General features: G+C 38.6%; 1 protein-coding gene across 3 annotated transcripts in view; it reads left to right on the top strand.

The window, feature by feature from the left end:
* arl15b (ADP-ribosylation factor-like 15b) overlaps positions 1-11,255 on the top strand; it is a 43,149-nt gene extending 31,894 nt beyond the window's left edge. For all 3 annotated transcript variants that reach the window (XM_052567793.1, XM_052567792.1, XM_052567794.1), the window contains one exon: positions 9,626-11,255. In XM_052567793.1, the coding sequence (XP_052423753.1) occupies positions 9,626-9,778 (153 nt within the window). In that variant the 3' untranslated portion in view covers positions 9,779-11,255. The remainder of the gene's footprint in view (positions 1-9,625) is intronic.
* The last annotated feature ends 201 nt before the right edge of the window (positions 11,256-11,456 follow it).

Below are 11,456 nucleotides of genomic sequence, written 5' to 3' on the forward strand. Positions count from 1 at the left end.
TGATCATCATCAGGATGGAATGAGAGGTAGAGTTGATTGTCATCAGCATAGCAGTGGTATGAAAAGCCATGTTTCTGAATGAAGAGAAATGGTACAAGAACTGAGCCCTGAAGCACCCCAGTAGTTTGATGTTGCGACTTGGACACCTAACCTCTCCAAAATACTTTGAAGGAACTATCTGATAGGTAAGACTCTTGAGTACGGTTCCTGAGATGCCCTATGTCAGTAGGGTTGACAGGAGGATGTGGTGGTTAACTGTGTTAAAAGCAGCGGACAGATCAAGCAAGATAAGTATTGAAGATTTGGATTCCGCTCTTGCCAGTTTTAGGACTGCAAGGCAGTCTTGGTTGAATGTCTACTTCTGAAGCCAGATTCTATACATTTAGAAGTAATAGACTATCTTCTGTAATGTTTTGACTCCCCCCCCCCCCCATCACATTTACATTTAGTCATTTTGTAGACGCTTTTATCCAGACCGACTTATAATTGTGAAATACATAAAGCTGTTCTTCTTAATGAGGGTCCAAGACACAGGAAATGCTCGTAATACCAAGTTTCAGGCATTTGTTCAAATAAGAACAAGCTAGATAGGGAAGGAATAAATAAAGAGAAGGACAAAGTTTTAATTTTTTTTTTACAATTTTATTTAGGATGAAGTCAAGTAAGTGTCGAAAGAGATGAGTTTTCAGCTGTCCCTTGAAAATGGTCAGGGATTCAGCCTTCGGATAGGGGTGGGAAGGTCATTCCACCAGCCAGGAATGGTGAATGAGAATGTTCTGGAAAGTGATTTTCAGCCTCTCTGATGGTACCATGAGGCGTCGCTCACTAGCGGATCTCAAGACTTGATGTCGATTCGTAATAGTGAGTGGAAGTAGGCGGGTGCTGAGCATGTGGCTGCTCTATATGGAAGCATCAATGTCTTGAACTTGATGTGAACCGCAACCAGTAGCCGGTACAAGGAGATAAAGAGAGGTATAACATGGGCTCTTTTGTGCTTGTTAAAGACCAGTTGTGGCACTGCATTCTAAATCATTTGTAGAGTTTTTATTGTGCTTGATGGAAGTCCAGCCAGAAGAGCATTGCAGTAGTCCAGCCTAGAAATGACAAGGGCCTGGACAAGAAATTGCTCAGCATGCTCCATTAGAAAGGGCCTGATATTTCTGATGTTGTGCAATGCAAACCTGCAAGATCAAGCAGTCTTTGCAATGTGGTCTTTGAAGGTCAGCTGCTCATCAAAGACCCACCAGTTTCTTCTCTTCTGTGTCAGCTTTTGTGAATGAACCACTGATGTCACATGGACTATTTTATCAATGTCCTTGCTACCTTTCTTTGTCTTGAACATGGTAGTTGAGTTGCTTTTAATGGAGGGTCAGAAAGTTCTTGGATTTCATCGTGTTCTGAAGATGAACAAAGGTCTTATGGGTTTGGAACAACTTGAACTATCCATTTAAAGCCTCAGCTTTTTCCATCAACAGTTCACTGAGAAAATTCAGAAGCACCCAATCTCCTACACCAGACCCACTAGATTTAAATCAGCACAACCAGGGAAGGATTGTATATTTCATATTGAGCATTGCATTTTTCTCCATTCACAACTTTACTAATGACATGTCTTGGATATTCTATAGTCTTTAAGCAGACTCCTGATTCTAGACTGGCAATCATTGAGGGCTGGTATGGAACTGTTTTTATGATCCGCAGTGTTGTAAGAATGGGCACACGTCTAATTTATTGAAAAAGGGCACCAGATTGCTCATCTTGTAATAGACCATTTTTACTTTTGCAGACCACATTTGGCCTGCAACATGCACTCTAATTGAATCATGTCTCTCATGAGCAACAGTTACAATTGGTTATTTTTAACCAATTTGATTTGCAGTCTTGTGAGTCTGAACAGCAGGCCTTGCCTAACATTTGCATTTGAGCATGTCACGCTAGAAGGGTGTGAACCTGTAAAGGAAAGTGAAATATCTTATGGATGACTGTTTATTGGCGTAATATCAAGATTAGAATTTTTGTCTATGAATCAGCAATGATATGGCCTGGGGCTCCCGGTTGGATTATGTTTAGGTAAAGTGTTGTTGAAGATATCCAGGGGGCCAGGTTCAGCTCCTTTTAATATGTTCCTAATGTTTTGGAGCCAGACTATGTGAGTTTTGAGAACTCTGAACTTCACTTCAGTCATCGCCGTAACTCAAACACATGCTTACATAAGAGCCGACTAACACTAGTCATGACGATGGGAAGTTATTGTTTGGGGTTGACAGTCATGGCATTGGAGCAGATGGCGCTTTTTCATCTCAGGTGCATGGAGAGATCCAGTGAGTGCAATACATTTTGTTCTGCACTGGATTTGACAGCTTAAACTATCTGTCTGTTGCAGCTTTGTCTCTTTGTTCATGTTCTAAATTCGCAAAGACATTCCTGTCAAGAGAGATTGAGCAATACATAACGCACATGTATACACCTCTAATACATGCACATGTATACCCATATTGCTTGGCCAGCACTTTTTGTTTTGAAACTTGAACACGATTTTGGCTGAAGCTCTTGTTCTGAGCTACTTTTTCAGGAATGTTTCTTCACTGAGGAATCCCCAGCGACAGGGCCTTCGTTGCCCTGCATGAAATACTGTTCGATTTATTAATATGAGGAAATCTCTTCAGAAAGGGAGTGCAGCCTCCAGCATGTGAATAGAGGGGGGCCCATGGAACTGCTGTGGTTTGCTATGGAATGAGCCTGATTTAACATATGAATAACAGAAACTAGAGCTCCACAAAACAACTGGACAGAGTCTCAGTATTTGGGGGAGGAGGTGTGCTCTTCACCGTTTCTTTATAGCAGTCTGCTTCAACCCCATCTTTGGACTGAAAATTTGTAATGTTTTTCTCTTCAAAATTGATGAATATTACAATGCTTACGCATTCCTATCTTTAGAAACTCACTGTGCTGTGATCCTCAAAACGACTCTCCCAATGGTAACACTTGCAGTATGCTTAAGAAATTAGCACTTCCATTGGGGAATTTCTCCCTTTTTGGGGAGCAGGCCTGCAGTGGGGTCTGTGTGTGCGGTTAAGCATATAAAGTTCAGAGTCTGATGGATATCAGATGTATCATAGTTTAAGCAGGTTTGTTAATGTGGGCTCGCCAGCAGGTCACCTGTCAGTGCCTTAGGCAGTGCATCTGTGGACATATGTTCTTTCTTTGTGGTAGTGATCCTCACAAATGCACAGGGCAAGAGTTCAACTGATTGGCGGTTGGCTAGTTTGACCAATAAGAGACCTTGAGGTCCTGCAATGCTGCAGTTAATTAGCTCAATCTCAGCTCCTTTTTATCGTGTTGCAAATCCAGATGTGAACTGTCAAGCTTAATGCAAATTGAGTTACTGTAAATCTGCTCTATGACCAGGCAGACACACTGTGAAAGCGCACAGGCCAAGAGACTTGTTCGTGGCATCTGACCTGGAACCTGTGAGCTTCTGACTTTGTGCAGGGGCATCAGTAGTCAGGTCTCTGACAAAGTGATTTAGTCACGGCTTGTCTCCAGTAAGGGTTTATCCCACTGACCCCGGAAAGGCTTCATACCCAAACATGTCATAAAGAGAAAGATCTGCAGTAAACCAGGTGTAAAAGCCAATCTGGCTTGAAGAACGTGCAGATTTAGTTGGCGCCATGTGAGCCTTGCACATGTCCTGAGGTAAGCTTCATCTTGAGCTTAGCCAAAGTTTCTCTGTAGGGATGCACGCCTAAATTTGTGTAATCGTATTTGTGTGCAGAGACTGATATCTGGTTTCTTAGAACATCCATAGATACATTTAGATATCCTTTTATTTTTAAGAATAATTAAATGGTTAAATTGGCAACTTTTCATCAATTGTTTTCATTTATTGTATTATGCTCTGTTTTTCAGTTTGCAAATCATTTTAATTGTCATCTAAAGCCCCATTCAGATTACATGATTTTAGGCCGATTTTACCACAATCTGCTTGACTTAAGGTGTTGTGGGCATTCGTATACGACAATTGGCGTTGGGACGCACGATTCAATCTTTCCTCTCATGTAGTGTGTCATAGTACACAATGCCTCTGTGATGCTTTACGACGTTGACACAGAAAGACTAGCGTGTTGAATTTTTTTTCCCCATCGTACACAACAAGTTCCATCGCAGTTATGACTCTGGCCAATAGGAACACAGAAGCGCCTTTGTACAAGCTTTCAGACATTCCGAAATGAAAGGGAGACAATGGTATCAGTCCTGCTAGGTGTAATTTTAAAATGGAGGAAAATGTTCGTGGAGCTACAGCAACAATACTCCTGAATTTATGATGAACATCTGACATGTTTCTTGTTCATGACACGTCAAGATTTTATGAATCAAATTACATAATCTGACACAGTGACTGTTGTAACAGACATTTAAAAAATTGTCTAAACGGGGCTTAAGCCACATAGATATTTTCCTAACTGAGTTTTTTTTTTATCAGCTTTGATTTGCAGAACATAATTGCATCTGCTGTTAAACAAATGTCTATGTTAACAGCACACTAATTAAAATCCCATTCAAAACAAATGGATCTTTTTTTATGGAAACGTTGAGTTTGCGCTGTGTTTTGGCCTCCCATCCACATGTAAACATTTTAGTTCACTGAAAACAGAGGATTCGGAAAACACTTCAAAATGCTGTTTTCCTTGATGTGTGTGAACACGTGAAACACATTTTGGATCACATCAAGAGCACTGTGGGTGCATGGCAACAGTTGATTATAAAAATGTGCGTCAAGAAGGATTCTGACCACGATAGCAAAATGCTGCTTTTTTTATTATTATACCGCTATACGGAGGAGTATGCATATACGGCATCAGTAAATTTTACATTGCCAAAATGTTCTTAACTCTGTCTCCACCATTGACACAATTTTCTGGTTTTCTTTGTTTCCACTGTTGTATTTTAGGGGGGCACTATTACACATCTCCTTATTGAATCCCTAAATCACAACATGGTGAAAAAGCAGAAACAGCAATCGTGTATCATCTTTTTTGATCATTGTTGTAAATTCAATTGAGATGTACTACAGAAATGCAATTTTCTCAGCACATGCTTGCCAAGTTCAAATGTTAATGTAACAAAATATCATGGTGGCCAAGGTTTCGTTAAAATTATTAAAAATGCCTGCAGTTTTTTTTTTTTTTAAACACGGGCAGGGAAAGAGTGAAGTATGTTTCTTTTTTTTTTTTTTTGATTACATTTTTTGGTGTTTTTGCCTTTATGATAGGACAGTGTAGTGCAGTGTGGACAGGATTTTATTTTTAAATGCAAGACAAAAATGCTTTCCGTTTACAAATTTACATATACGTGCGAAAAAAGTTATAAACACCGCCCAAAGTTGTTCTTTTTGACCCATTCCTTCTGCCTAGTTTTTTTTAGCTATTGTGCAATTTATAGATGATACACATTTTGCTGCATCAGCTGTCGTCATACATACCAGCACTCTGTATCAATCTGTATCATCATTTTAAGTACTTTTCCTGAACGTCAGTGGCAGACCGTCCTAATCCTCCTGTCTTCTGCAAATGTTACTTTTGCTTTTCAAGTCTAGATTTGGTTTCACTGTGAGACAATAGACAAATATGGCTTTACGTTCCAAGATTGTTCTTGCTCTTTTAAGCAGCAGGATTGTGTAATTTTGTAGCAATGAAGTCCCAGACAGGGAAATCTTAATCAACATTCTTGGCATAATAGGAAAGCTTTGGCTCAAAGGATGTTTTGTTTGATTATTTCATTAATTTTTTTCCTCTTATTGCACTCTCAAAGGGAAGTAAAAAATTCCAACAACTTTTTTGGCCCCTTCCCGCTGGCTGTCAGTTAAGCTCAGTCTTCCTAGATGTGACACTGATGCCATATTTTCATCACTGCGAGTGAGTTTAAACATGGAATCACAGGCCAGGCTTGACGAAGTGCTCCCATTGGGGTGGTCTTTCTCCACAGCAGGGAGGTTTGGGGCTGAACCAATCAGGTGACGAGACAGGCTGGCTTCCAGAAACACCGCCAAAACAAGAGAAACATATTTTGTGTTTCTTTTGTGTAGGGAATGATGTGAGCACCTCTCAGCCTTCACTTTCCACACCTGTGCTAGTGGCTTACTCCATATTTATTCTGGGCTTCTTTAAGTCCCCCAAGGTCAAAGGTCAACGATTTTGGCACAAGCATAAATTAGGACCTGGAGGGGAAAAATCACTTTGACGGAGACATTTTTGGATGTTTAGATGCTGTTGTTGTTCATGCGAAGGTCAAGGTTTTTTTTGGCATCATGCTAGTTCAGCCTATAATGATAAATCTGTCACCATTTGCTCTTGACATTTTAAACTTCTATGACCTTTTTTTCCCCTCTGTACACACAAAAGATATTTGTGACCCTGGACCACAAAACCAGTCATAAGGGCCAATTTTTTGATATTTAGATTTATACATAATCTGAAAGCTGAATAAATAAACTTTCCATTGATGTATGGTTTGTTAGGATAGAACAATATTTGTCAGAGATACAACTATTTGAAAATCTGGAATCTGAGAGTGCAGAAGAATCTAAATATTGAGAAATTCACCTTTAAAGTTGTCCAAAGAAGTTCTTATTACTAATCCAAAATTAAGTTTTGATATATTTAGAGAAGGAAATTTAAAAAATATCTTCATGGAACATGATATTTACTTAATATCTAAATGATTTTTGGCATGAAAGAAAAATATGTAATTTTGACCCCTACAATGTATTGTTGGCTATTGTTACAAATATACCCCAATGACTTAAGACCAGAATCACATTTTATAAATTTTATATCTGTAAAATGGGCCCAATTTATCTATCCCTTTAAGTTCTAACTGATGAATGTAAAACAATATAAAAGAAAAATATTGTTCAAAGTGTTTTTTTTTAAAGAGAAATCAGAAAAACTAAATTGCTTTTTCAATATTATGAAAATTTGAATACTTGGTAGAACATGTTAATAGTTAAAGTAGAGAAATACACCTGTGGTTACTTTGACAGGACAGAAATTGCTCTAAAAGTAATGAGAATCTAATGCAATGACATTCAGACATATTAATAAAGGGATAGTTCACCCAAAAATGAAAATTACCCCGATATTTACTCTTTATATTTTTATATTTACCCTCAAGTCAATCTAGGTGTATACGACTTTCTTCTTTCAGAAGAGTTATATTAAAAAGCTCTTCCTAGCTTTATACTGGCAGTGAATAGAGGTCGAGATTTTGAAACCCAAAAAAGTGCATCCATCCATCATAACAAGTGCTCCACACAGTTCTGCTGGGTGAATAAAGGTCTTCTTAAGCAAATCAATGCATTTGAAAAATATCCATAAAAACAAAAAAATATCCATACTTAAAATGTCATAAACCGTAATCTCTAGCTTCCGCTAACTGTCATACATGCATTGATGAGAGAGTGGCGTTCCAGTGGATGACGTAGGACGTAGTGTAAGCTCCAGTGAGAAGTGACAAATGTGGCAGTGCAGATGAGTATACAAAACAAAAAAGGATTTATAAAGAAAAATGATGGTGGATTGCAATATAAGCCAAGAGGAGACTGGATTTCCTTTACTGTAAACTAGTTTATTCTCATCAGAGCTTACGCTACGCCTATGCTACTCTCTCGTGTACATGTGTATGACAGTTAGCGGAAGCTAGAGATTACTTTGCTTCAGAAGGCCTTTATTTTTGGGTGAATTGTCCCTTTAGGTGTTTTTTTTCTATCCAGAAGTTTCCAAATGCCTTTTGGGACCACTGTACATGTTACACCTGGCTGTTTAAATTTTTAATAAAATGGTTGTAGATCTTTCCTGAAGGGCTTCAAGCATGGACATCGCTCTTGTTGAAATATTTGTGATTGTTGCTTTCTGTTGTTGCCATGGAAATTCTGAAAACACAGAGCTGATTATAATCAGAAGAGTCTTATCTCATGTAATGCTGCGATCAATTCTGACATTTCTGTCCCTCAAGTCTTTGTGTCTATCATGTTTGCTAATCATAAGATTGTAATATATTATTTTTTTATTTTTTTTTTGCATTTTTTTTCTGTTGTTACCTCAAATGTTCCTCCACATCATCTAGCATAGCAAACGCTGATCAGTGCAGTGTGTGTGCATTCCTGTCTCCCCTCCCATTTCTGCCCCGTTGAAAAGGACTGGCGCTAGTGCTACAAGTTTGTCCTCATATTCCCCTGGCTAATACATTGGAATTTCTTGGCTGATACCTCATACTTGCTAACTTCAGTAGAATAAAGATCTAGTTGTTTTATTTTGGAACTCATTCACAGGCTGAATATTTACAGATTCAATTTATCCTGCGTTATTATTGGTCAATAGGGGAAACTTGTTCCAAAATAACAACCCCAGCCAAATGTTCGTTAAAAACTCTTGTTTAAAATCTCAGGATGGATTTTTAGTACAGTCCTACAATATTAGTTGGATAATTACCTTGATAAAAATTGTAAGCCAACACATGCTAGCAATGTTGTTAACTAGCGAGTCATGGTAACTCCAATACAGCATTTGTTAGCATGTTAGCTAATGCGTTGCAGATTTGATTCATGTCTCATTCGTAAATGAGGTAAATTACAGCAACAGTTTAGGGCAACAGATTTTATATTGGACATCACATGCTGATCTAGCCTGACTACGTCAGACTTCGTACTTCCGCTAATTTTCAGTTCGCTTCTGTACTCAGTCTGAGATAGCGAACATTTCCCAGTTTTCCTCCGGCTCCAAAACAGCCGGCCAATCAACAAACAGAGGGCGGGCTGAGAGCCGTGACGTAGACGCTACACAGACGCTAACAGTTCAAGTTCTGTAAGTAGCAAAAATAACTCCCACACTCTACGAGTGCTGTCTTCAAGTGCACATGCTTTCTTTCAGAAATTTCTTTCAGACAGTGCGCACATACAGCGAAATGAGTTGTTCTCTTTTAATCCGCAATGCTTTAAAACACATGCACACAGTACGTTTTCATGACCCAGAGTACAGCAAAATCACATGAGCGTGTAACTGTGATACAGAAGAGAGTCTAAAATCTCTCGGTTGACAGATTTGTACAGTTAATCGTGTCTATTGGTATATCGCATTCCTCTAATTGCATATTTTGGTTGTTACAAAGCTGGGTGCATTGTAATTAAAAAAACTTGCTAATTATTGTCATGTTATGATTGATAACTGATACGGTTTGTCTAAATAAAAAAATAAAACACTAAAAAGTAAAATCAATAATACAAGAGAATTTAGGCATCAATAATGTGCAGCATGATAGTGAATATTCATTTTGGGTTTGCAAAAGATTAAATAATGTTTGAAAATGTTGGCATCTAATTTAACTAGCTTCTACCAAGTATCCAATTAATTAACCTTTAAGTTTAATTAGATGCACTACCTACATCACAAAATTTGTCCTGTTATTATCCCATTAATCTATTCTATAAATGTCCACTGTTTTGCATTTAGCATTGGTTTGTTCACATGGTTCCCGACCAATCAGAATTAAACATTTTTTTTTCCTTTTACCTCAAGTTCATAGTGTAAGATGCCTCCACCGAACTAAGTTTTACTTCTTTATCCCACAGATAAAGAAATATTTTGAGCTGGAACCTCTGGCACGAGGCAAGAGCTGGATTTTGGAGGGCAGCACAGTGGACAACATGGACGCGGTGAAGGAGATCTTCAGTCAGCTCATTCATCTGCTCGAAGAGAAGGACCAAGAGATAGGCAGGATATGACCCGGGAACGACGGCAACATCCCAGCATCCCACAGACACTACCGAATGCCAACCTACCACAGGCCAGCACATCCCGGTTCAGCCTGGCCATCGTGTAAACTACATTGTTACTATAGCTCTGCTACTGTGGTGAAACAAATTGAGCCATGGGAAAAATGGACTATGGTAAATCCTCATGTGAGGACGCATATCTGCAGAAAAAGAAGGTACCTCAGCTCTTAAGTTTGATACCTTCTCTCAAACCACACGTATTAACCCAGAACAAGCGCTCGACACACGATTACCATTCTCAGTTAAATGGTTGTATCTGTCCTTTTTAATTCTGACCTAGTTGCACATTGCTACTCAATAGATAATGTAGTCATATGCTTGGTCACGTAGGGCAACTGGATGTCTTGTAGTCTCTAGTTTGTTTTCTTAGCACAGCGTGCAAGTGATTGCGTGAATGTGTGTTTGCGAGAGAGATATGTCAGTTTGTACTTAAAAGCCTTAAAAAGTGAGTGCTAATGTGTTTTTAAAACAAACGTTTCACTGTGTTCTCACAAACGACAGTCTTTGTATGTCGTTCAAATAAGCCGTCTTAAATATTTGTGGCTGTGAAGTGAAAAAGAAGAGTGATTCCTCAGTCGTGAATATAGAAATATTCTATAATATCTCTAAGCTGCACGGAGCCGCACTTGATGTACCATGATGAGCTTTAGAGTGACTATAAATGCACATCTTTAATTTGGGATCATTGAGGACACTGATGTTTTCATATCTTGGTCTAGTGTTATTTCACAGCTGATCATATCCAGGATTTTGCTGTCTGTCTCTTTATCTTGGATGGTAATGGTTGACAAAGCCCTACTGAAACAAAAAACACTGCTTTGACTTTGTCTTTTCTCCAAAGACACTACAACCACAATCAACTCCTTTAGGTGAACAGTGCCACAGCCTTTGATGTTGTATCTATGATGTATTTACCATGTGCTTGTTGGGATATCACGTTATTTGAATTTGTGTTGGCCCTGAATGTAACATGCTCTCTCTGCATCGTCACACCTCCTCTAGTCTCAATGTGGTCCCATTTCGATGAGTTTCTGGAGGAGGAAGCAATGCAAGAGCCCAGTCTGGTGTTAACCGAATCATTCATGTGCCACATCAGCCACACTTCCAGAAGCAAACAAACACCTTGAATTCATAATCATCATCATACTCGGGCCACATCTTGGGTTTTATTTATATCTACTACAATTTTATACCCTCCGAACCAATTCAGCTGCCTTTTTGTAATTCCAATATTTGTACATTTGTTACAGATCAGTCGCTGGAAAGACATGTGCCTGTCTTTGTACTGGAAGATAAAAGGTCTAGGTGGACTTTTAGCCGTTTACCAAGGTTGCGTCAAGTTATTCACATGTTTGACGATGTTTATGTGTATTTATGCATAATTTCCACTGAGCAACATGGAAAATAAAGGCTGAAAAAGGACAAATATGTTGTCTTTGGTCATTTATTTATAGGATGATATCATGTTTCCCATTAATAATGGATCAATTTATCTACTGTAGACCTTGACGCAGAGTTGTGAATGTCTTCAACGATCTTCTCTATTATATCTTTTTTCTGCTAATAATTGTAATATATTAACAAAACATCGCTATTGTCTTGTTTTTTTTCTAAAAAGTATTAGTAA

Source organism: Carassius gibelio, chromosome B10, assembly GCF_023724105.1.
Source record: "Carassius gibelio isolate Cgi1373 ecotype wild population from Czech Republic chromosome B10, carGib1.2-hapl.c, whole genome shotgun sequence".
Taxonomy (NCBI): domain Eukaryota; kingdom Metazoa; phylum Chordata; class Actinopteri; order Cypriniformes; family Cyprinidae; genus Carassius; species Carassius gibelio.